We start from the raw sequence: 24,538 nt of genomic DNA, 5'->3' as shown, positions 1-24,538 counted from the left end.
GGACAGAACCAGCCGAAGTACCATTCATGACCACAGGAGGGAGCCCGACAACAGAATTCACAACAGGCCCCCCATGGTGACGTGTTGCACGTTGTCACACACCCTCCCAGCCACCCCACCCACCAAAAGAACTGCTGCATTAGGCCCTGGGGTCTTGGCTGGGGGGTTCCTCTGCTTGTCTGGACAGTAGGGACTGATATGACCAGTCCGTGTGCAAACAAAACACTGGCGGTCGGTGGTAGGTCTGGTGCTGTTGGCAAGGAGGACAGGGCCTCTGTTGTGTTGGTTGGCAGGGGCACTGGCGTTGGCTGCAGGCTTACCCCCTTTCCAGCTGGTGGTGACTGGCTTCCGCACTTCCGATTTACAGTTGGCCTCAGACATCGGCAATCTGCGCTGCTTTCGTCACGTCTTTGGGTTCTCTGTCCATCACAAACTGTCGCACCTCAGCTGGGCAAAGATGTAGGAACTGGTCTTTGATCATCAGGTCTCCCAGCTACTCAAAGGTGGTCACTAACAGTCCTTAGATCCACTGGTTAAAGTGGGTCCTGAGCCCATGCACCACATCGCCGTAGCTGTCGTGTGGGCCATGTTGGAGGTTCCGGAACTTTCTACGTAAACCTCAGGTGTAAGCGGGTACTCTGTAATCAGGGCCTGCTTGATGGCCTCATAGTCACCATCTTGTTCTTGAGGGAGGGCAGCAAACGCCTCCAGAGCTTTGACTCTCAGCCCTGGGGTGAAGTATTGTGCCCATTCTTCCGTAGGTAGCTGGTACTGTCTGCAGGCTTTCTCAAAGGCCCACAGAAAAGTGTCGAAGTCCCTGTCCTTTTCCATCACAGGAAAGTGCTCGGGCCAGGGCTTCGGGCCATCTCCAGTTCATATTCTCGCTGGGCTTGGCGCTCGGCTCTCTCAGCCTCCCGCTCGGCTCTCTGGGCCTGGGCCTCTCAATTGGGTCGGGCCTCCTGCTCGGCTCGCTGGGCTTGGGCCTCTTGCCGGTATTGCTGAATCAGCTGCAGACATCAATCACGATCGTCAGCGGGGAGTTGTTCCAAGGCCACCAGCAGGTGGGGGTCCAATTCGCCCTGGTTGCTACTAGGGCCGGAATTCAGTGGTTGGACCTCTGCTGCAGCACCACCTCTGTTTGGACCGGGTTCTGCGCCCGCTGGGCTCTGGCTGTTTTCCCGTTGCACCAGAGCAGAGACCAGTTGGTCTTTGGTTTTGTTCATGGCGTCGATCCGCCACACCCCGCAAAGGGCAATAAGATTGTCTTTGTCATGCTGCTTATACCACTCTTCTCCCATTGTAGCCATGGTTGCCAAATAAAAGATAGGATAGAAAAACAAAGAGAAGGGAAGGGGATAATTACCAGTACACACAATTGTCTCAGGACTAATAAACACTGAGTTCGTTCTCCAAACTATAGCTGCAGGGTCCTTGAAAAAAACGTGCAAGTTTTAGTGAAAAGAATGATTGCTCAAACCAGATCACTAATGCTCTATGTCAGGATTCCCTGACCGCTGCCACCAATTTGTCACGATTCACACCGTGACCGTCACCCCTACGTCACAGATTGGGGTGACTTTGGGCCAACAGACGGCTATCACATGTGCAGGGGGGCTTATCTTAGTTATCCCTCCACTGCTAACAATGTGATGAAAAAACACACACAAGGCTATTGACCTCTTAGTTTACAGCAGAGGCTTATTCTAGGTATCCCACTGCTCTTCACTATACCACGAACTGCAGGGATTTATGTATATCCCGCTTACAGTTCCACTCAACACTTGCAGCTCTCTGGCGCCCCCTTACTCTCAGGTCAGATTTGGTACTGCACCTGGGGTAATTAGTCGCCATAAAGGCTGCCTGCTATGTACTGGCTATTGGGCATGCTGCAGCGACGCGATAAACTAGTCCCACTCAGGCAGGAACAATAATTATCAACGCCGCAGTCGCTACAACAGCACCCCAAGAGCCTGCACACTATCGCTGCCACCAGCTTCGATTAAACGGGTCCGAAGCTAACCCAACACAATAGCGTATTTCCCTTCAGGAGACTTAGGGTACGGTTTAGAACAGGAGAACGAACTAGTATTAAATAATATACCCCATCAAAAGTTTCAGGCATTGTTTAATCAAAATATTTTACAAAGATGTTACAAATGAGACAATTGCAAATATGTACAAGGTAATTATAACATAAAGGGGATTAAAGGAGAAAAGATAACACTCACATGTTCTCAGTTCATTGCATTGCAGGCAACCATACGTCCCAGTTCATTGGACGTGCTCAGGGCTCTTCCAGGAGAAGACAAGAAATCAAGAAGAAGAATGAGCTGGGGATCTTGGCAGACAGTTATAGCTTCAGCCTGTGACATCCCAGAAAGGGGTTGGATCACCTCGTCCCTCCTACCTCTTCAGTCCAACTAAACTTTAAACTATTTTCTCTAATTTCTATAACTTCGCTACAAAACATGTCATGGTCATAACAAACCCAGCATTCATCTCGGATTAACGTGGGCATTCTAATGAGATCAAATATGTCCTATCTGGGATACATATTTACAGAGAAATCCCTACTTCTTTACCAGATGGAGTTAGAAGCCCGTGTTTCGAGGGATGGATAGGTCCACCGAGGGAGAGTAAGAATATATATTTTCGTGTTCTTAACATAAACGGTTTGCATAATATCTTACAAAAACAGAACAAAGAACTTCCATGGATTTCTGGAAACTTCTAGACACTTCTAAACAGTTCTCTGCTAGAGGAAGATTTGAGCCTAGTCGTAAATACCTTTCGGCCATAAAACTCCCCCCAGTACATTGACACTGGCAGCTCTTGGCTGAGTGAAAGGGAAGGGGAAGTGGGGGCTTTTTTAGCCCGCAGCCTGCTAACAAGAGAAACTACTTATATGATATTTGATACCATATCGTGACACTCTATGATCCCACCGCTGCCACCAATATGTCACGAATCTCGTCGTGCTGCCACCAATATGTCACGGTTCGGGGTGACCTTTGGCCAGCACACTGCTATCACATGTGCAGGGAGGCTTATTTTAGTTATCCCACCACTGCTACAATGTGATGAAAACACAACCAAGGCTATTGGCCTATCAATTTAGTGCAGGGGCTTATTTTAGTTATCCCACTACTGCTACAGTATAACATGAACTGCAGGGATTTATGTATATCCCGCTTTCCAGTTCCGCTTGAAAACTTGCAGCTCTCTGGCGCCCCCTTACCCTCAGGTCAGTCAGGGAACTACACCTAGGATAATTAGTCACCAGACGGGCCACTTCACTGTGGACGGGCTATCAGGCATGCTGCAGTGAGGGAATTATAAATACTCAGGCCGCAGCCAGACAATAGCTTATAAAACCCCATTCCGTTGCTGCCAGCGGTACCCACCTAGCCCAGAACACACTTCGCTGCCACCAGCTCATATTTCTCCTAGAGAGGGGTTCGAGCCAACCCAAATTAGTAGTGTAATTAACTTCAGAAGACTTAGGGTACGTTTTAGAGCAAGGGGACAAAGCTAGTAAATATTATAGCTTTTACTCCATAAAAAGATTAGGCAGTGTTTATAAAAGATATATCAAGATTTTACAAGATGAGACAATTTAAAGTATGTACAGCAATTATAAAAAACGGATTAAAACAGAAAGTAACACTCACATGTGCTCAGATCATTTCAGCTAACCATCCTGGTGGGCGGAGCCAAATGTCCCAGTTCAACAGAGGGTCCTGCTGTAACAGCTCCTCAGGCAAGAATGAAGGTTGGGTTGAGTGCCGTGCCTTATACTTGCAGGCTTGTGACATCACTAAAGGGGCGGGTTTACCTGCACCCTCCCCTCTCCTCAAAGTTACAGATTTTACCAGCAATACTTATAATTCTCATAACTTGTCTTGAGAGTCTAGCAGAGTCACAACACACACATCATTCATCTTATTTTGAAATTAGCTATTCAATGAAACCAAATTCGTACTATTTGTTCCACACGGTTCAGGAGAAATCTGCACTTTGAACTCATTGTGTTTAGCTGCTAGCGCGAACGGTGGTTGACAGATTTACCGATCGCAATTTGCAATATGTACTCCTTATTTTTCTAGCCCAAATCGGTGGCCCAATATCTCACTATAATAGAACAAAGAACCTCATATCTTTTGAGAGAGAGACTATACCAGTTTTAGCTAGTACTAGATGGGAGAATTGTCTAACGCAGCTACAGGGGCCATAAACATTTTTTTGGTGAGAGGGAATGAGAGGTTTAGGATTCACACACAGCAGCAGAAGCGAAGAGAGGAGGTTGGACTAACCCCTAGCGTGTGTGATAACACGGGAAAACTAAGTGAAATTTATACAATATTTTATACATTAATGTGACAGATATCACCATACAATGTTATGCCATGTTTTGAGTATATACCTAAAAGGTCCATGGCTTTTCACACACACGCAGTGGGCTTTTCCAACCCCCTCTTCACTCTGCCTTGAAAGCTCTTCTCTCTTAGCCTGTAGGCAACTCCCTCCCCCCTGCTATATAGTTGTAATGGGAGACCAGCGTGCCAGCTCCGCGGTGGAATTTTTATGGCTCTGTGCTGCGAAAGCCAGTCTCTCCCTAAACCCCTCATCTCCCCTCCCGCCTGATACCAGCTAAAACTGGTAGAGCCATTTCCCAAACTGCATGGGCCTCTTTTGTTCTTGAAAAGTTATGTATACTGGCACCGATCAGGGAAAGCGAGATAAGGGTTACGTATTCCGAATGTCCACCAAGAAATCTATCACTCACGGAAATCGCTAGGATCTATGCCAACGAAATGCAAGGAACGGATTTCTCCATAAGCGGGTCATAGGTGTACGCCGTGTTTATGCTTAAATGAACCCCCATGACGTGGTGAGCATCATGATAATGGTGTCGTTCGTCTCCGAGGTTCATACAGCGAGTTATGTATAGAAATGGTGTCACGGATCACGGGGAGGATACTTTTATCTCCACCACTCACACCAATTTGTCATGAACCAGGGTTGTTTGGTTGCCCCTGGTTCTTTCTGAAGGGGATTTATCCATGTCCCACTTCCCAGTTCTGGTTTGGAACTTGCAGCTCTCTGGCGCCCCTTACCCTCAGGTCAGTCAGGGTACTGCACCTTAGGATAATTAGTCGCCAGAAAGGCTGCCTTACTTTGTACTGGCTAATGGGCACTCTGCAGCAAGGGCGATTTAACTACTCCCACTCAGGCGGGAACAATAATTATCAACGCCGCCAGTCGCTACAAAGCCTCCCAAGCGCATAGGACAAATCTGCTGCCACCAGCTCCAATTTCTTAATTGTTAACGTGTCTGGAGCCAACCCAGATTAGTAGTGTAATTAACTTCAGAGGACATCACTGTACATTATAGAGAAAGGAGAGGCAAGCTACTAATTTTATATTTTACTCCAAAAAAAGTAGGCAGTGTTCACCGAGGTATAAAATGATATTATAAAGAAGACAAGTGTCATATGTACAGTACAATTACAAATAAAATGGTATTAAGGTTAAAAAGAACGCTTACATTTCATTATGTCATCTTATCTCATGGCTGACCGTGTGTTGTGGGGGAAGGGCGAGCATATATCCAGATGCATCACCCTGTATATCAGCTAGACCCCAGACAAAAGACACGTGAAGACTGCTGCTTCACTCATTTCCTAGCCTAAAGCCAGGGCACTCCCTTTGTGGTGACCTCACTTAGAGACTAAATCCTCCCCTTTTCTTAGAGTTATGGCACCCATTTTTATGCCTAGCTCGCTGTTCGAACTTCGTATATGAAAGTCGCAATGATCAGGAGATGCACCACATTGGGGCGATTCTTTTAAGTGTAAACATGGCGTAGTTGCACGACCCGCTTACAGAGAAACCCGCTCTTTGCACTCGGGTTTAGCTTCTAGCGATTTCAGGGAGTTATACCGTAGATCCTTTGATGGACATCCGGAATATGTAATCCTTTTATCTCTAGCCTTGATCGGTGCCAATATATATAACCTTCAAAGAACAATAGAAGCTCATTCTTTCTATACCAGTTTTAACCAGTGCCAGGTGGAAGGAGGGAATGAGTAGGGTAGGGAGACTTGTCTGCCGCAGCACGGAGCCATATAAGTTCTTGAGGGAGGGGGAAATGAGGGGTGTAGGATTACACACACAGGCAGAGGGAGAAAAAGTGGCTCATAATTCCAGCCTTGTGTTGGCAGGCAGAAGAAACTGCAGCTGAGAGCCCTGTATGGGTAATTGAGTAATCAGAACGTCTATTTCCTGACAAATGGCTTGTCATAACTCTAAGAAAGGGGAGTATTCAGCCTCTGAGTGACGTCACCACGGTGGGAGTGCCTTGGTTTTGGGCACAGAGATAAAATTGATACCTCAGTCTTCACTAGCCTTTTGTCCTGGGTCTAGCTGCGAGACAGACCTGTGATGCATCTAGATGTGTGCCCATCCACCACAGCACATGGTCAGCCGTGAGATGAAATTATATGAACAAACTGTGTTTTTCAACTTTAATCCAATTTTATTTGTAATTGTACTGTACATACGCTACTTGTCTACTCTTATAATACCTTTTGATAGTTCTGTAAACGCTGCCTACCTTTTTGGAGAAAAATATATAAAATTACTAGTTTTGTTTCTCCGTGCTCTATAACGTACGGTCACGTCCTCTGAAGTGAATTACGCTACTAATCTGGGTTGGCTCCGGACCCGTTATTAATTAAGAAATTGGAGCTGGTGGCAGCGGATTTGTCCTGTGCGTTTGGAGTCTTTGTTGCCATGGATGGCGTTGATAATTATTCTTCCCGCCTGAGTGGGAGTAGTTATATCGCCCATGCTGCAGTGTGCCCATTAACCAGTACAAAGTAATGCAGCCTTTCTGGCGACTAATTATCCTAGGTGCAGTACCCTGTCTGACCTGAGGGTAAGGGGGCACCAGAGAGCTGCAAGTTCCAAACCGGAACTGGGAAGTGGGATATAGATAAATCCCCTTCATAAAGGAACCAGGGGCAACCAAACAACCCCGGTTCATGACAAATTGGTGCGAGCGGTGGGGATGATAAAGGTATCTTCACCGTGACCCGTGACAGATGTCATCATACACTACAGTGATATAATCATACACTACAGTGATGTCACCATACACTACAGTGATGTCACCATACACTACAGTGATGTCATCATACACTACAATGGTGTCATCATATACTAGAGTGATATCATACACTACAGTGATGTCATCATACACTACAGTGATATCATCATACACTATAGTGATATCATCATATATTACAGTGATGTCATACACTACAGTGATGTCATCATATATTACAGTGATGTCATTATACACTACAATGATGTCGTCAGACATTACAGTGATGCCATCATACACTACAATGATGTCACCATACACTACATTGATGTCATCATACACCACAATGGTGTCATCATACACTACAGTGATATCATCATATACTACAGTGATGTCATCATACACTACAGTGATGTCATCATACACTACAATGATGTCACCATACACTACAATGATGTCACCATACACTACATTGATGTCATCATACACTACAATGGTGTCATCATACACTACAGTGATGTCATCATACACTACAGTGATGTCATCATATATTATAGTGATGTCATCATACACTACAGTGATGTCATCATACACTACAGTGATGTCATCATATATTACAGTGATGTCATCATACACTACAGTGATGTCATCATACACTACAGTGATGTCATCATATATTACAGTGATGTCATCATACACTACAGTGATGTCATACACTAGTGATGTCACGTGGCGGCTGCACAGGCTCGGGAGCTGCGGCCACCCTCGGCTCGTGTCTTTGGTGGCTGGTGTATGATCGGGGCACACACGGTGTGCAGACACAGAGCAGCCCGGGTCTCCGCTCAGGTCCTCCGCCGTGCCCGTGTCATCCTCCCTCCTCACACGTTCGCTCACTGACTGCGCTTTTGTGTTTTGTTAGAATTAATGAGAAAAGTTCTCTTGCCCTGGGGGTAATTAGTGTCCTTGGAGTTAAATAAGCTAATACTTAGACACCCCTCGCACAGCCAATTATGTTTGTGTATTGAATAATTGATTCAAAGGAGGGGGATGGGCGGCTAATCAGATCTCAGCATAATGAATTGATTTAATTAACGAGGGGATCTGAGGGTCTGGGAGAAGCCGGCGCATTTCTCCGGCAGCAGCGGCAGGGAGCACACGCCGCACCAGCTCCCACAGACGGAGATTCTGTCATTTCAGATCCTGCAGCCGGGGCCACAATCACATTAGATCCTGCAGACGAGGTGTCGTGGGAGCCCGGTGCCCCCGTCAGCAGCGCCCCGGCGGTGGCTTCTGCACGGCGCAGGGATCAGGAGGCTGAGCAGTCCCCGGACCCAGCAGAGGACGACCGGCCGCCTCCTCGCCTGCTCTGTCTCCTCTCCGTGTTGGAGGCTCCTGGTGACGGCGGAGCAGCCGAGCTCGGGCTCCCTGCAGCCTCTGGGAGGATGGTGCTGGACAAGGAGGATGGTGAGTCCGCCGTTATTTATCACTCGCTGCTTTGTACGTGATTGTGGCGGGGGATGCCTGCCGCTCTGCACACTGCTCCGCTCGGCACGCTTCCGCTCGCTGCTCTGCTCCTCTTTATTCCGTAGTCTGCGCTCTGCACTGCAGCACGGCTCTGCACAGCGGCTCTGCCGGCTCCGGGTGCCATCGCTCCTTCCTCCACGCTCGTCTCTCCTGTTTTTTTTTCCTTATGTTCATTGATTCCCAGCGTCTGCAGATTCCTCCTATTAATAGACTGGAGAGCAGGAGGCATCAGACGTCGCCGCTGTGCCGCCGCCGCCGCCGGGGAGAGATCCTTGGGCTGGAGCGGAACTCATTTACTTTTCAGATGAGACATGTGAAGGACGGACTGACAGGAAACTAGTTTTTGGTTGTCCACATATGTGGGGTCTGGCAGGAGGGACGGGACCGGTCGGGGGAGGGGGCAGACACGCTGGACCCTGAGCGCCGATTCTCATAGACGCAGAGTTATTTCTTTTAATTGTACAATTGAAAATTTTGCAAAGGTTGAAAAATTCACGAATGGAAAGAAAAGGCAAATAACGGCGAGCGGAGGGCTCATTACTGACACACGGAGGGGCGTCTATATCAGGTGGTCCCAAGGAGGAAAACGAACCCGACCTTCCTCATCAGAGCGCATTAGGAGCTGTGGTCAATGCAGACACCCGGTAATATCGTGTGTGACCCCCAGTCTGGGAGGGGTTAATTACAGTCACATGTTACCGGTACAAGTCATGAAACTTTGATCTTCATCACCCTCATCCTCCACATCACCCTCATCCTCCACATCACCCTCATCCTCCTCATCACCCTCATCCTCCTCATCACCCTCATCCTCCTCATCACCCTCATCCTCCACATCACCCTCATCACCCTCATCCTCCACATCCTCCTCATCACCCTCATCCTCCTCATCACCCTCATCCTCCTCATCACCCTCATCCTCCTCATCACCCTCATCCTCCTCATCACCCTCATCCTCCTCATCACCCTCATCCTCCTCATCACCCTCATCCTCCTCATCACCCTCATCCTCCACATCACCCTCATCCTGCTCATCACCCTCATCCTCCACATCACCCTCAGCCTCCTCAGCAGACCGGTGTAGAGGACCTGCGTGGCTCCCTGTGTAGACAGGGCAGCGTTAATGGAGTAGTCCCCGGTGTCCGCGGCTGGTTAGGGGCATTTTACCTTTCGGGATCGGTGTCGGCTCGAGCACTTTACTCACAATCTCTCGAGCCATCTCCAGAAGACACCGTGTGGCCGCTGCCGCCGCTTCTAATGGCCGCCAGATGTCTGACATTGATCTCCTCTAAAAAGGTGCAATTATCCGGAGTGTGAACAGCGGATCTGCGGGGTCGTCACAGCAGCACTTATGGCGAGGACGCGGGCAGGTGTCTCCAAGACGACAAATGTACGAGAGGGGCTGAAGTGACCACACTGGAGTACGTGCTGCCTCGGGGTCACCCTCCGTGTATACATAGTCTTTACCTTTGTGTAGCGGCCACATATGCCGCAGCACTGTACACAGATGGTCGTCACTCACTTCGGTCCCTGTCCCCATTGGGCTCACAATCTAAATGCCGCATTAGTCAGATATTGTCCTGACCAACAATGCACCCAGAGGGGCTCACTGCATCTGTGAGGGGCTTCTCGGCTCAGCGCCCCGTCCTGTGGTTCACTATGAGTCTGAATCCTCTCCATGAGGAAACTTCATCTAGGGGCTCCCACTCACTTGTGAGCAACTCGGATGCGTCTCGCATGTTTAAAACCCGGCTCTGCACCCGGCACTCAGATCAGAGCGTGATCTGTGAGGTCTGCGGGGGCTGGTGAGGTCTCTGGAAGCTGGAGGTAGTGCTTGTGAGGTCTGCGGGGGCTGGTGAGGTCTGCGGAGGCTGGAGGTAGTGCTTGTGAGGTCTGCGGGGTCTGGCGAGGTCTCTGGAGGCTGGAGGTAGTGCTTGTGAGGTCTGCAGGGGCTGGTGAGGTCTGCGGAGGATGGAGTTAGTGCTTGTGAGGTCTGCGGGGGCTGGTGAGGTCTGCGGAGGCTGGAGGTAGTGCTTGTGAGGTCTGCGGGGTCTGGTGAGGTCTCTGGAAGCTGGAGGTAGTGCTTGTGAGGTTTGCGGGGGCTGGTGAGGTCTGCGGAGGCTGGAGGTAGTGCTTGTGAGGTCTGCGGGGTCTGGTGAGGTCTCTGGAGGCTGGAGGTAGTGCTTGTGAGGTCTGCGGGGGCTGGTGAGGTCTGCGGAGGATGGAGTTAGTGCTTGTGAGGTCTGCGGGGGCTGGTGAGGTCTGCGGAGGCTGGAGGTAGTGCTTGTGAGGTCTGCGGGGGCTGGTGAGGTCTGCGGAGGCTGGAGGTAGTGCTTGTGAGGTCTGCGGGGGCTGGTGAGGTCTGCGGAGGCTGAAGGTAGTGCTTGTGAGGTCTGCGGAGGCTGGAGGTAGTGCTTGTGAGGTCTGCAGGGGCTGGTGAGGTCTGCGGAGGCTGGAGTTCGTGCTTGTGAGGTCTGCGGGGGCTTATGAGGTCTCTGGAGGCTGGAGGTAGTGCTTGTGAGGTCTGCAGGGGCTGGTGAGGTCTGCGGGGGCTGGATGTAGTGCTTGTGAAGTCTGCGGGGGCTGGTGAGGTCTGCGGAGGCTGGAGGTAGTGCTTGTGCTGGGATCATTTATTGCTCTCTCACATCCACATAAGATCTTTCATTCTAAATTTTTTGTTTTGCCTCTGTGGTTGTGATCTGTAATCAGGGGTAATCAGCCGATCATGGAGGACCAGATCTGGGGGACCCCGGGGGGGGGGGGGGGGGCAGAGTCACATTCTGCCTTGTGGGGGGCGGTTAGTCCTGGAGTTAGATGGAAGGTGACTTTGTTTTTTTAATCGCTCATTGAGACGATTTCTCCTGCGTTTCCGGTTGTTTTCTATTTTGATTTTGTAACAAGTGTTTTTTTCTGGCAATTTTTAAGTCTTGTAGAAAAAAACGTGGAGCCTGAAAAAGATAAGAAAGGTATAAAAATGCCCCAAAAACGCAGTGTGAATCCTGCCGTATGGAGCGAGATAGGAGACGGTTAATGTGAAGGGACGGTGTGCGGTAACGCTGATCGCCCAGAATACGAGATGATCTGCGGCATTAATGGAGATCTGACGAGACCGAGCGAAGCAGCAGAAGATCCTGTGTGACGGGATGGAGGTGGATGCAACAATGTAACAACCTGTGAAAACTATGATCTGCACAGTGGAGACTTTGGGACATTATTATATTAGGGCTTTTTTTCTAATTTTGTATTTTTTTGCATTTGTGTCTTACTGTTCTTTTAGTTTGTGCCTTTTCTAACGACTATTGTACGGTGCATTTATTTGTTAGTTTTTGCATTGTGTGCGAGGTTTGGCAGTCTCTAAATGTTTGTGGCTAATTCATAAATTGCGACTTTTAAAAAGTCGCTAACTTTTTGTGCAAATTCCCCCAGTGTGATTTTTTTTCTACTTCTATAATTTTTGCACAAATTTATTTTCGCAGAACACCTGATTCTTTTGTGAACTAAAAAGTCACAAAAAAGGTAAGAGGCGAAAACTAAAAGTTCTTTGGTTTTGTACAAAACTCATGACCCACGTTCACCGTTTTGAATGTTTGGCGCAAAGCACAATTAATACAAAGCATTATATATATATTACACTCCGCCATCATCTACCGCAAGATAAAAGTGAGAAAGCCTAAAAAAAGGAAACCTGAGAGTGGCAGCACGGCGACGTCCTGGACCCCGGAGCTTACACTCTACAGACTGTGATGGTATCAGGAGTGCCCCCACTATCAGGAGTGCCCCCGCCCCGCTATCAGGAGTGCCCCCACTATCAGGAGTGCCCCCACTATCAGGAGTGCTTCCCGCTATCAGGAGTGCACCCGCCCCGCTATCAGGAGTGCCCCCCACTATCAGGAGTGCTCCCCGCTATCAGGAGTGCCCCCCACTATCAGGGGTGCTCCCCGCTATCAGGAGTGCCCCCCACTATCAGGGGTGCTCCCCGCTATCAGGAGTGCTCCCCACTATCAGGAGTGCCCCCGCCCCGCTATCAGGAGTGCCCCCCACTATCAGGAGTGCCCCCGCTATCAGGAGCGCCCCCCACTTTCAGGAGTGCCCATGCCCCGCTATTAGGAGTGCCCATGACCTGCTATTAGGAGTGCCCCCCCACTATTATGAGTGCCCCCCGCTATCAGGAGTGCCACCCACTATCAGGAGTGCCCCCCGCTATCAGGAGTGACCCCGCCCCACTATCAGGAGTGCCCCCCACCCCGCTATCAGGAGTGCCCCCACTATCAGGAGTGTCCCCCACTATCAGGAGTGACCCCGCCCCACTATCAGGAGTGCCCCCCACCCCGCTATCAGGAGTGCCCCCCACTATCAGGAGTGCCCCCCACTATCAGCAGTGCCCCCCGCTATCAGGATTGCCCCCGCCCCGCTATCAGGAGTGCCCCACACACGTCAAGGAGAAGAGTCACACAACCTCCCATGTGCAGGATCATCTGGTGGCCGATGTGACACCTTCAGTCCGGGTGACCCTTACACCCAGGGCTGCGCACTTATCACACCGTCACTCCGGCTCTATCCTGTTGGTACGGCTGCGCCGCTATCAGCGGAGGTCACCTTGCTGATCCATTCTAGGCGGAGTGGACATGATTGCACCTGATGCCACTTTCCATTCTGTGCCAATCTGCTCTTACCGGTAATAAAACTTTATACAGATGGCAAATCCTCCGTGGCGGCTGCGGGGGAAGGTAATTGGAGATTCTGTTTTAAGTAGCATTATGCTGCGATGAAATGACTTAAAAAGATTGCAGCCGCGCTGATCAATACTTCTGTGCGGAACGCTTCCTTTAATCATGCAAAGTAAGTGACAGGTTCAGTATCTGTAGCTGAGGGTGAGGAGCGGAGGACGAGCAGCGGAGGGCGAGGAGTGGAGGGTGAGCAGCAGAGGCCGAGGAGTCGAGGATGAGGAGCGGAGGGTGAGGAGCAGAGGGCGAGGTGCGGAGGACGAGCAGCGGAGGGCGAGGACTGGAGGGTCAGGAGCGGACGGCGAGGTGCGGAGGGTGAGGAGCAGAGAGTGAGGAGCGGAGGGCGAGGAGTGGAGGGTGAGGAGCGGAGGACGAGGAGCAGAGAGTGAGGAGCGGAGGGCGAGGAGCAGAGAGTGAGGAGCGGAGGACGAGCAGCGGAGGGCGAGGAGTGGAGGGTGAGCAGCAGAGGCCGAGGAGCCGAGGATGAGGAGCGGAGGGTGAGCAGCGGAGGATGAGCAGCAGAGGGCGAGGTGTGGAGGGTGAGGAGCAGACGGCGAGGTGAGGAGCAGAGAGTGAGGAGCGGAGGGCGAGGAGTGGAGGGTGAGGAGCGGAGGACGAGGAGCAGAGAGTGAGGAGCGGAGGGCGAGGAGCAGAGAGTGAGGAGCGGAGGACGAGCAGTGGAGGGCGAGGAGTGGAGGGTGAGCAGCAGAGGCCGAGGATGAGGAGCGGAGGGTGAGGAGCGGAGGGCGAGAAGCAGAGAGTGAGGAGCGGAGGGCGAGGTGCGGAGGGTGAGCAGCGGAGGACGAGCAGCAGAGGGCGAGGTGTGGAGGGTGAGGAGCGGACGGCGAGGTGAGGAGCAGAGAGTGAGGAGCGGAGGGCGAGGAGTGGAGGGTGAGGAGCGGACGGCGAGGTGCGGAGGGTGAGGAGCAGAGAGTGAGGAGCGGAGGGCGAGGAGTGGAGGGTGAGGAGCGGACGGCGAGGTGCGGAGGGTGAGGAGCAGAGAGTGAGGAGCGGAGGGCGAGGAGTGGAGGGTGAGCAGCGGAGAGAGAGGAGTGGAGGGTGAGGAGCGGACGGCGAGGTGCGGAGGACGAGCAGCGGAGGGCGAGGAGTGGAGGGTGAGCAGCGGAGAGAGAGGAGTGGAGGGTGAGCAGCGGAGAGAGAGGAGTGGAGGGTGAGGAGCGGACGGCGAGGTGCGGAGGACGAGCAGCGGAGGGCGAGGAGTGGAGGGTGAGCAGCGGAAGCTGAGGAGCCGAGGGTGAGGAGCGGAGGGCGAGGACTGGAGGGTGAGCAGCGGAGAGAGAGGAGGTCGAGGAGCAGAGAGTGAGGAGCGGAGGGCAAGCAGCGGAGGGCGAGGAGCCGAGAGTGGAGGACGAGCAGCGGAGGGCAAGGAGTGGAGGGTGAGCAGCTTAGGGCGAGCAGTGGAGGGTGAGGAGCCGAGGGTGAGCAGCGGAGGGTGAGGAACGGGGTGGAAGGTGAGCAACGGAGGTCGGGCAGTGGAGGGCGAGGAGCGGACAACGAGGAGCGGAGGGCGAGGAGCAGAGAGTGAGGAGCGGAGGGCGAGTAGCGGAGGGTGAGGAGTGGAGGGCAAGCAGCGGAGGGCGAGGAGCCGAGGGCGAAGAGTGGAGGACGAGCAGCGGAGGGCAAGGAGTGGAGGGTGAGCAGCGGAGGGTGAGGAACGGGGTGGCAGGTGGAAGGTGAGCAGCGGAGGGTGGGCAGTGGAGGGCGAGGAGCTGAGGACGAGGAGCGGAGGGTGAGGAGCGGAGGGCGAGGAGCGGAGGGCGAGGAGCGGAGGCCGAGGAGCGGAGGCCGAGGAGCGGAGGACGAGGAGCGGAGGGCGAGGAGCGGAGGGCGAGGAGGACGAGGAGCGGAGGGTGAGGGCAGCCACACTGATTTTCAGCAGAGCAGCAGGAAGTCTCCCCAGCCAGGAGCAAAGCCGAACATCTGACGGTCGGCGCAATATTTCCTATTTTCCTTCAAGAGATTGCAGTAAACTCCAAGCTGCAGAGATCAGTGGGAGCCGCCGCTTATCATCCGGGAAGCTCTCGGGGAAGGTGCGCGGCTAAGTGGCTATTGATTGTATATGAATATATAAAGGTCAAGCGATAAACCGCGCATCACCGCCCAGACAGCGGCAGCCGGGGAAGCAGAGACGGACAGGAGGAGATGTCACCGGCAGTCCTATGTAACACCGCATATAACACAGTGATAATTCTGAGTACAGATAATGTAGTAGATGTCACCGGCAGTCCTATGTAACACAACAGATAACACAGTGATAACTCTCTGAGTACAGATAATGTAGTAGATGTCACCTGCAGTCCTATGTAACACCACAGATAACACAGTGATAACTCTCTGAGTACAGATAATGTAGTAGATGTCACCCGCAGTCCTATGTAAAAATCAACATAACACAGTGATAACTCTCTGAGTACAGATAATGTAGTAGATGTCACCTGCAGTCCTATGTAACACCACAAATAACACAGCGATAACTGAGTACAGATAATGTAGCAGATGTCACCTGCAGTCCTATGTAACATTGTGACAAAACAGTGCCTTTCTTAAGTGATGTGAGTAATGCAGCACATGACCACTGACGCCACTGGTTGACTGTAGTGGGAAAATGGTGCGTTGTGTTTTATTACTTTATAACATTTGCTGTGTTTTCTATTTTTATAAATAATTTTCAAAGGTCAAAGAACCTGAAGGGACCAGAGCAAAACAGAGAAAACTTGTCACATCTATTATCTATCTATCTATCATCTATTATCTATCTATTATGTATCTTTCTATTATCTATTTATCCAATATCTATCTATCATCAAAAGAAAAATTATCTATTATATATATGTTATCTATTGTCTATCAATTGTCTATCTAGTATCTATCATATAGCTATTTATATATTATCTATTATTTATTTATCTATTATCTATCATCTCTCTATTATCTATCTATTATCTATCATTTATTATCTATATATTATCCATCTATAATCTATCTATTATAATAATAATAATCTTTATTTATATAGCGCCAACATATTCCGCAGCGGTTTACAGCTTAAAGGGAACCTGTCACCTGAATTTGGCGGGACCAGTTTTGGGTCATATGGGCGGAGTTTTCGGGTGTTTGATTCACCCTTTCCTTACCTGCTGGCTGCATGCTGGCCGAAATATTGGATTGAAGTTCATTCTCTGTCCTCCATAGTACACGCCTGCGCAAGGTAAGATTGTACCTTGTGCAGGCATGTACTACGGAGGACAGAGAATGAACTTCAATCCAATATTGCAGCCAGCATGCAGCCAGCGGGTAAGGAAAGGGTGAATCAAACACCCGAAAACTCCGCCCATATGACCCAAAACCAGTCCCGCCAAATTCAGGTGACAGGTTCCCTTTAACGGTTTAAAACACAACAGTCATAAGTAACAACGTTAACAATACAATAATTAAATCCCAATAAGCCGCCCCTGCTCGTGAGAGCTTACAATCTACAATGAGGAGGGGGAGATACAAAGTACATGTGTGTATTTACAATGATGTATTTACAATGAGGGTCCGGCCATCTTCAGGGGGTGGGGGATAGATGGGGATAGTGACTGGGCTACACACAAACAAACATAAAATGACTGATTAGGGAACATGATAGGCCGCTGTGAACAAATATGTTTTGAGAGAGAACCTAAAACTATGTAAATTGTGGATGGTCCTAATATCTTGGGGTAGAGCATTCCAGAGGATTGGCGCAGCACGGGAGAAGTCTTGGAGTCGGGAGTGGGAGGTACGGATTAGTGCAGAGGTTAGTTGAAAGTCATTTGCAGAGCGCAGTGGTCTGTTAGGCCGATAGACAGAAATGAGGGAGGAGATGTAAGGGGGCCGCACTGTGGAGAGCTTTGTGGGTGAGAACAAGTACTTTGAATTGTATCCTGTAATGAATGGGCAGCCAGTCTAACGACCGGCGAAGAGCGGACGCGTCTCAGTAACGATTATCCAGATGGACGACCCTGGCTGCTGCATTAAGGATAGACTGGAGAGGGGAAAGTCGAGTGAGGGGGAGGCCAATTAATAGAGCGTTACAGTAGTCCAGGCGGGAGTGGATCAGGGCGACAGTGAGGGTTTTTGTTGTTTCCATAGTGAGAAAAGGGCGGATTCTAGAGATGTTCTTTAGGTGTAAGCGGCGCGAGCGGGCAAGAGATTGTATATGGGAGGAGAAGGAGAGATTGGAGTCAGACATAACACCCAGACAGCGCGCCTGCTGCCGGGGTGTTATTATGGTGCCACCCACGGAGAGGGAAACGTCAGGTTTAGGGAGGTTAGTAGATGGTGGGAGTTCAGTTTTGGAGAGGTTGAGTTTCAGATAGAGAGCGGACATGATGTTGGAGACTGTGGACAGACAGTCAGCGGTGTTCTGTAGTACAGCGGGGGTAAGGTCAGGGGATGACGTATACAGTTTTGTGTCATCAGCATAAAGATGGTACTGAAAGCCAAATCTGCTGATGGTCTGTCCAATTGGGGCCGTGTAGAGGGAGAAGAGAAGGGGGCCAAGGACTGGGCCCTGAGGTACCCGACAGTTAGAGGAAGAGGAGATGAAGTGGAGCCAGAGAACAGAACACTGAAGGAGCGGTCAGAAAGATAGGAGGAGAACCAGGAGAGAGCAGTGTCCTTAATGCCAAGTGACTGGAGCCTAGAGAGAAGGAGACGGTGGTCAACAGTGTCGAAAGCTGCAGAAAGGTCGAGAAGAGTGAGCAGAGAGTGGTCACCGTTACACTTTGCTGTCAGAAGGTCATTGGTCACCTTGATGAGTGCAGTTTCTGTCGAGTGTAGGGGGCGGAAACCGGACTGTGAAGGGTCTAGGAGGGAGTGAGTGGAGAGGTAACGGGTAAGGCGGGAGTAGACCAGGGGCTCCAAGAGTTTATAGATGAAGGGGAGGTTGGAGACTGGTCTGTAGTAATTTGGGCAGGATGGGTCGAGGGTGGGTTTCTTCAGTAACGGAGTAATGATAGAGTGTTTGAAGGAGGAGGGGTAAATGCCAGAGGAGAGGGCGAGATTAAAGATTGTAGTTAGGTGAGTTGTGACGACTGGAGATAGAGACTGGAGGAGATGTGAGGGAATGGGGTCGGTGGTGCATGCAGTCGGACGAGGAGAAGAGAGGAGCCTGGAGACTTCTTCTGGGATCAAATGCAGAGAGTGAGCCAGGGGAGATGCAGGGAGGGATGGGAGTCACTGAACTTGGTGATTGGGAGCTGATTTCCTGACAGATATTGTCTATTTTCTCTATAAAGTGGGAGGCCAGGTCATCAGCACAAATGTCTGTGATAGGGGCTTGTGCTTGAGGAGGGAGTGAAAGGTATCAAAAAGTTTCTTGGGTTTGTTGGATAGTGAGGATATCAGAGTGGTGTAGTAGGTCTGTTTGGCGAGGTGAAGGGCAGAGTTATATGTCCTTAACATAAATTTGAAGTGTATGAAGTCTTCTGGTGTGCGAGTTGTCCTCCATAAGCGTTCAGCACTCCTAGAGCATCGCTGATATTATCGATCTATTATCTATAATCTATTATCTATTATCTTTCTATAATCTATCTATTATCTATATATCATCTATTATCTACCTATCATCTATCTATTATTTATCTAGCATCTATTATCTCTCTATTATCTATCATCTATTATCTGTTATCTATCAATTATCTATCTATTATCTATAATGTATTATCTATCACCTACTATCCATGTATTATCTATCTATTATCTATTTTCTATCTATTATCCATCTATTATCTATCTATCATCTATCTATCATCTATCTATTATTTATCACCTATCATATATCTATTATCTATCAATTATCTATCTATCTATATCCATCTATTATCTTATCTGTTATCCATCTATTATCTATCTATTATCTATTATCCATCTATTATCTATCTATTATCTATCTATTTTCTATCTATTAGATGATATATAGATAATAGATAGATTATAGATGGATAATAGATAATAGATAAGATAATAGATGGATATAGATAGATAGATAGATAATAGATATATGATAGGTGATAAATAATAGATAGATAGATAATAGATAGATGATAGATAGATAATAGATAGATGATAGATAGATAATAGATAGATGATAGATAGTTATCTATTATCCATCTATAATCTATCTATTATCTATATATCATCTATCTATTATCTGTCTCACAAAATATCATTTCCCTTTACATATTTTTCTAATTATCTTTCTTCTATAAAGCTCAGACCCGTTTTTATGAGCCTCGCAGTCGGACGGCATCGCTCGCTCTTTTGTTTGTTTCGTATAAAACCGGACTTGGCAGAATCCTTTTATTTTGGGGCAGAGTAATCTTTATGTGGAAATATTTGACTTATTACGATGCCTCGTAAACCTGTCACTCGCCTTTATGTCACACAGACGAGCAGCAACAACACGATTAGTTACATGTACCGAGAGAAACCACCGCATAGAGTTAACCCTGTCCCTGCCAGAGGCCGCCACAAGGCAAAGTTGTAACCCGTCCGTAGAAGCTGCGGAATAAAGCGCGAGCCGACAGCGCTATTATACAACATGTTCTATCATGTCATCAGAAGCACTGATCTCATCACCGGGTCTAACATCATGGAGATGGTCAGGGGTTATTATTCCAGGGACGCCTCTTCGCTTTTCTTATATGATGGTCTCCTAGGGGGGTTCGCCAGCACAGATAAGGGGGCGCTGGCACATTATCACCAGGCATCGGGTCGGGATATCGGAAGATCTGGTTCTAGAGATGATCGCGTGGAGAGGTTACACTGGATTTCATTTTTATTTATTTCATGTATTTATGATTATTTTTCTTCTTTTTTTTTTTAAATTATAATTATTACTTTTTATTTTTTACACTTATAATGGGAAATCCAAACTTTTGACCATATTTTTTCATTATCTATTTTTTTTTTTTAGAGTACATGAGAATAACATTATTTGTGGCCATTATATGACTTGTACCCTGCAGTTTTTCCAGATCCTCTCCACAGTTTTATATATAATATATATAGCAGCAGGTGTAATCTGATCCTTTGTTGCAGACAGATTTGTAGACAGATCTGAGCAGATTTGGAGAGTGAATCATCAGTGCAGCAGGCAAAAAGTGACAAGGAAAAAGGTAATTTTCTCCAATTAGATGCATTGCAAAATGTCTTATCCTCACGTGCACTGTTGATTTATTAAAGCATATAACTAATAGAGTCTCCAAAATGTGAAGGAGAAGTAAATGTCTCCATTATACTTTTACTTTGTCAATATTCCATGCTTGGCTTTAAATGGAAACTGTCAGCAGGTTTTTTCTATGTAATCTGAGAGTAGCACCATGTAGGAGCTGAGACCCTGATTCCAGCGATATGTCACTTACTGGACTGCTTGCTGCAATTTTGATAAAATCTCTGTTTTCTCTGCTATAGATGTAGCAATGCTCAGAATGCTGAGCTCTGTATAACCCCGCCCACACACCTGATTGGCTGGCAGCTCTGTGTACAGTCTTAGCAAGCTGCCAATCAGTGGTGGGGGTGGGGTTACAAAGTTTAGCTGGACTAATGTGCACCTGAGAACTAGTCTTGCAGTGATATTTTCCTGCTGATAACACAATAATTGTGTTCCAGCACACCGCCCAGCAAGTGACACATAGCTGGAATCAGGATCTCTTTCTCTACATTTTGCTGCTCTCAGATTAGTTTGCAAAGACCTGCTGACATATTCTCTTTTAGCTGCAAGTATTCACACACAATACTGAAGAAAACCTGCAAGTGGGAATGTGGAACATTGCTCAGAGTTTTTGCAGTAACTGGTCTCATGCAGGGTGAAACATTGTAATGTAAATGTTGCTTGCACACATGTCAGGACTGGGGAGGCACAGCTGAGGGGGAGACAAGAAATATTCAGGTACTTTTATTAAATGTCAGTGAATGGAGCCAGAGATGAGAGCTGGGAATAAATTCATCAGATAAAGTCAATTTTACATCATGTAGAATCTGGAGGCTGAAATTGGAGAAAAAAAAATCTCTTTTTTTCCTAATTTATATTGTTATTTTATATTTATTTTCTCTTTACTGAGAAATGTGAATATTTAGTATTAGGTGATTCTTTCCCATTCATCGCAAATCCACAAGATTCCATAAATGTCCCGATGGAATAAACTTTTGCCATGTTTCATTTTTGAACGTTTTCTTTTAAGTTGGACACGTACATTACTGCCATAAAAAGGATCCATTGCCTGAAAACTGAACAGTTTTGCGTTTGTAATTCTTATTTTAATTTGGCGCCATGGAAATCCTTATGTGTGTTCTAGGTTCTGCTCATAGCACACAGCAAATGGGCACTCTGTATTCTGCAGGTTATTTTTCAGTTTTACTGTATAGACTGGGGCAGAGCCTGCAGAGTGATCTTATTACCATTAGAGGGCAGGGTCAGCAGAGTCATCTTATTATCATTAGAGGGCAGGGTCAGCAGAGTCATCTTATTATCATTAGAGGGAGGGGTCAGCAGAGTCATCTTATCATTAGAGGGTGGGGTCAGCAGAGTCATCTTATTATCATTAGAGGGTGGGGTCAGCAGTCATGTCATTATCATTAGAGGGCAGGGTCAGCAGAGTCATCTTATTATCATTAGAGGGTGGGGTCAGCACTCATGTCATTATCATTAGAGGGAGGGGTCAGCAGAGTCATCTTATTTTCTTTAGAGGACAGGGTCAGCAGAGTCATCTTATTATCATTAGAGGGTGGGGTCAGCACTCATGTCATTATCATTAGAGGGAGGGGTCAGCAGAGTCATCTTATTATCATTAGAGGGTGGGGTCAGCACTCATGTCATTATCATTAGAGGGAGGGGTCAGCAGAGTCATCTTATTTTCACTAGAGGACAGGGTCAGCAGAGTCATGTCATTATTATCAATAGAGGGTGGGGTGAGCAGAATCATCTTATCATTAGAGGGCGGGGTCAACAGAGTCATCTCATTATCATTAGAGGGCAGGGTCAGCAGAGTCATCTCATTATCATTAGAGGGCGGGGTCAGCAGTCATTTCATTATCATTGGAGGGCGGGGTCAGCAGAGTCCTCATCATTAGAGGGCAGGGTCAGCAGAGTCATCTCATTATCATTGGAGGGCGGGGTCAGCAGAGTCATCTCATTATCATAAGAGGGCGGGGTCAGCAGAGTCATCTCATTATCATTAGAGGGCGGGGTCAGCAGAGTAATCTCATTATCATTGGAGGGTGGGGTCAGCAGAGTCATCTAATTATCATTAGAGGGCAGGGTCAGCAGAGTCATCTCATTATCATTGGAGGGCGGGGTCAGCAGAGTCATCTAATTATCATTAGAGGGCAGGGTCAGCAGAGTCATGTCATTATCATTAGAGGGCGGGGTCAGCAGAGTAATCTCATTATCATTGGAGGGCGGGGTCAGCAGAGTCATCTCATTATCATTAGAGGGCGGGGTCAGCAGAGTCATCTCATTATCATTGGAGGGCGGGGTCAGCAGAGTCATCTCATTATCATTAGAGGGCGGGGTCAGCAGAGTCATCTCATTATCATTGGAGGGTGGGGTCAGCAGAGTCATCTCATTATCATTAGAGGGCGGGGTCAGCAGAGTCATCTCATTATCATTAGAGGGCGGGGTCAGCAGAGTAATCTCATTATCATTGGAGGGCGGGGTCAGCAGAGTCATCTCATTATCATTAGAGGGCGGGGTCAGCAGAGTCATCTCATTATCATTGGAGGGTGGGGTCAGCAGAGTCATCTCATTATCATTAGAGGGCGGGGTCAGCAGAGTCATCTCATTATCATTAGAGGGCGGGGTCAGCAGAGTAATCTCATTATCATTCATTTCTGTGCACAGCTCCCCTGTCACTCTCTGGTCTGTGGGGGATGGGTAATACCTAGAGAGTGTTTGTTTATTGACACTTTTCTGAGCATTATTTCTAATTCATTGCAGCTGCCATATGTATACGTACCCTCTATGTACTCCATATATACCCCTATGTACACCATGTATACCCCATATATACCCCCTATGTATCCCATATATACCCCATGTATACAAACAACATGGGGGGAAGTATATACGTCCATAGCAGCTGCCCCCAGGAAAGTTATGCATTATAAATAGCTGTAACATTAATACATATTCCTCTTTTTCTTGTTCTTCGGACTTTTTCTTGCTAATTACCCGGTCACTATGTTGCCAGATGTTGTGTGCGCGCCGCCTCATACATTACGCTTGTCAGGAACGTCTCGGGGGATTTGTTAATAGGCTGCGGCACCTAGAATTTGCTTTATGAAAAACAGCAACTAATTCTAACCATAGATGTTCCCTAGATTGTGGCGGTGGGGGAGGCGCTGCGCTTCCACCTGGGGAATATGTCGGGCAGGTGTGAATGATCGCAGCCGTCCCATCATCATCGTCATCATCCAATCTCATCATTGCTGGTGGAATAAATGAGATTTCAGAGAAAGCCCGATTATGGCGATTATGGATTCCACAATTGTCTTTATGGTCAGATTACCGACCAATAGAAAGTGGACTAGAAAGAAAGTAACGTGTTAGGACACGGCCACGAGCGGTGAATGCAACTGCTTTCTGTAGACCTCCTCTAAAGACCCCCGTCTCATCAAAGGCTCAGGCGGGCTACATTCCTCCATGCTTTACACTACAGCTCTGCTCATATAAGCATCAGGGACTGAGAGGAGGGGCCTGCAGAAAGGGGAGGGGCCTGCAGAAAGGGGAGGGGCCTGCATAAGGGGCTTGTAGAAAGGGGAGGGGCCTGCAGAAAGAAGGGGCTTGTAGAAAGGGGAGGGACCTACAGAAAGGGGAGGGGCCTGCAGAAAGGGGATGGGCCTGTAGAAAGGGGAGTGGTCTGCAGAAAGGGGGGCTTGCAGAAAGGGGAGGGGCCTGTAGGGACCGTGTGACTGACAGCGACTGAAGCACAGCCTGGATGTTAGTCCCTTTACCCGGGATCATGGGAGAAGGAAAACTTGGGATCTCCCTGGAGACATCCAGTCACTGGATCCTAAAGCTCGGGATCTAGGATCCTAAAGCTCGGGATCTACACATAATATTTTTCACATCTCCATTCTACATTATTCTGCCTTTGATTTTTTTGAAGCCAAAGAAATTTCTCCAGATAATTTT

At 48.5% G+C, this 24,538-nt stretch overlaps 1 protein-coding gene across 1 annotated transcript in view; it reads left to right on the top strand.

The window, feature by feature from the left end:
- The first annotated feature begins 7,911 nt into the window (after positions 1–7,911).
- Positions 7,912–24,538, top strand: part of LMO1 (LIM domain only 1) — a 119,129-nt gene continuing 102,502 nt past the window's right edge. The window contains exon 1 of the mRNA XM_069739895.1: positions 7,912–8,572. Within this exon, the coding sequence (XP_069595996.1) occupies positions 8,551–8,572 (22 nt within the window). The 5' untranslated portion in view covers positions 7,912–8,550. The remainder of the gene's footprint in view (positions 8,573–24,538) is intronic.

The sequence above is a fragment of the Ranitomeya imitator genome, chromosome 9 (genome assembly GCF_032444005.1).
Source record: "Ranitomeya imitator isolate aRanImi1 chromosome 9, aRanImi1.pri, whole genome shotgun sequence".
NCBI lineage: Eukaryota > Metazoa > Chordata > Amphibia > Anura > Dendrobatidae > Ranitomeya > Ranitomeya imitator.
Note: the sequence above shows the minus strand (reverse complement) of the source record. Positions and strands in the feature narration are given on the sequence as shown.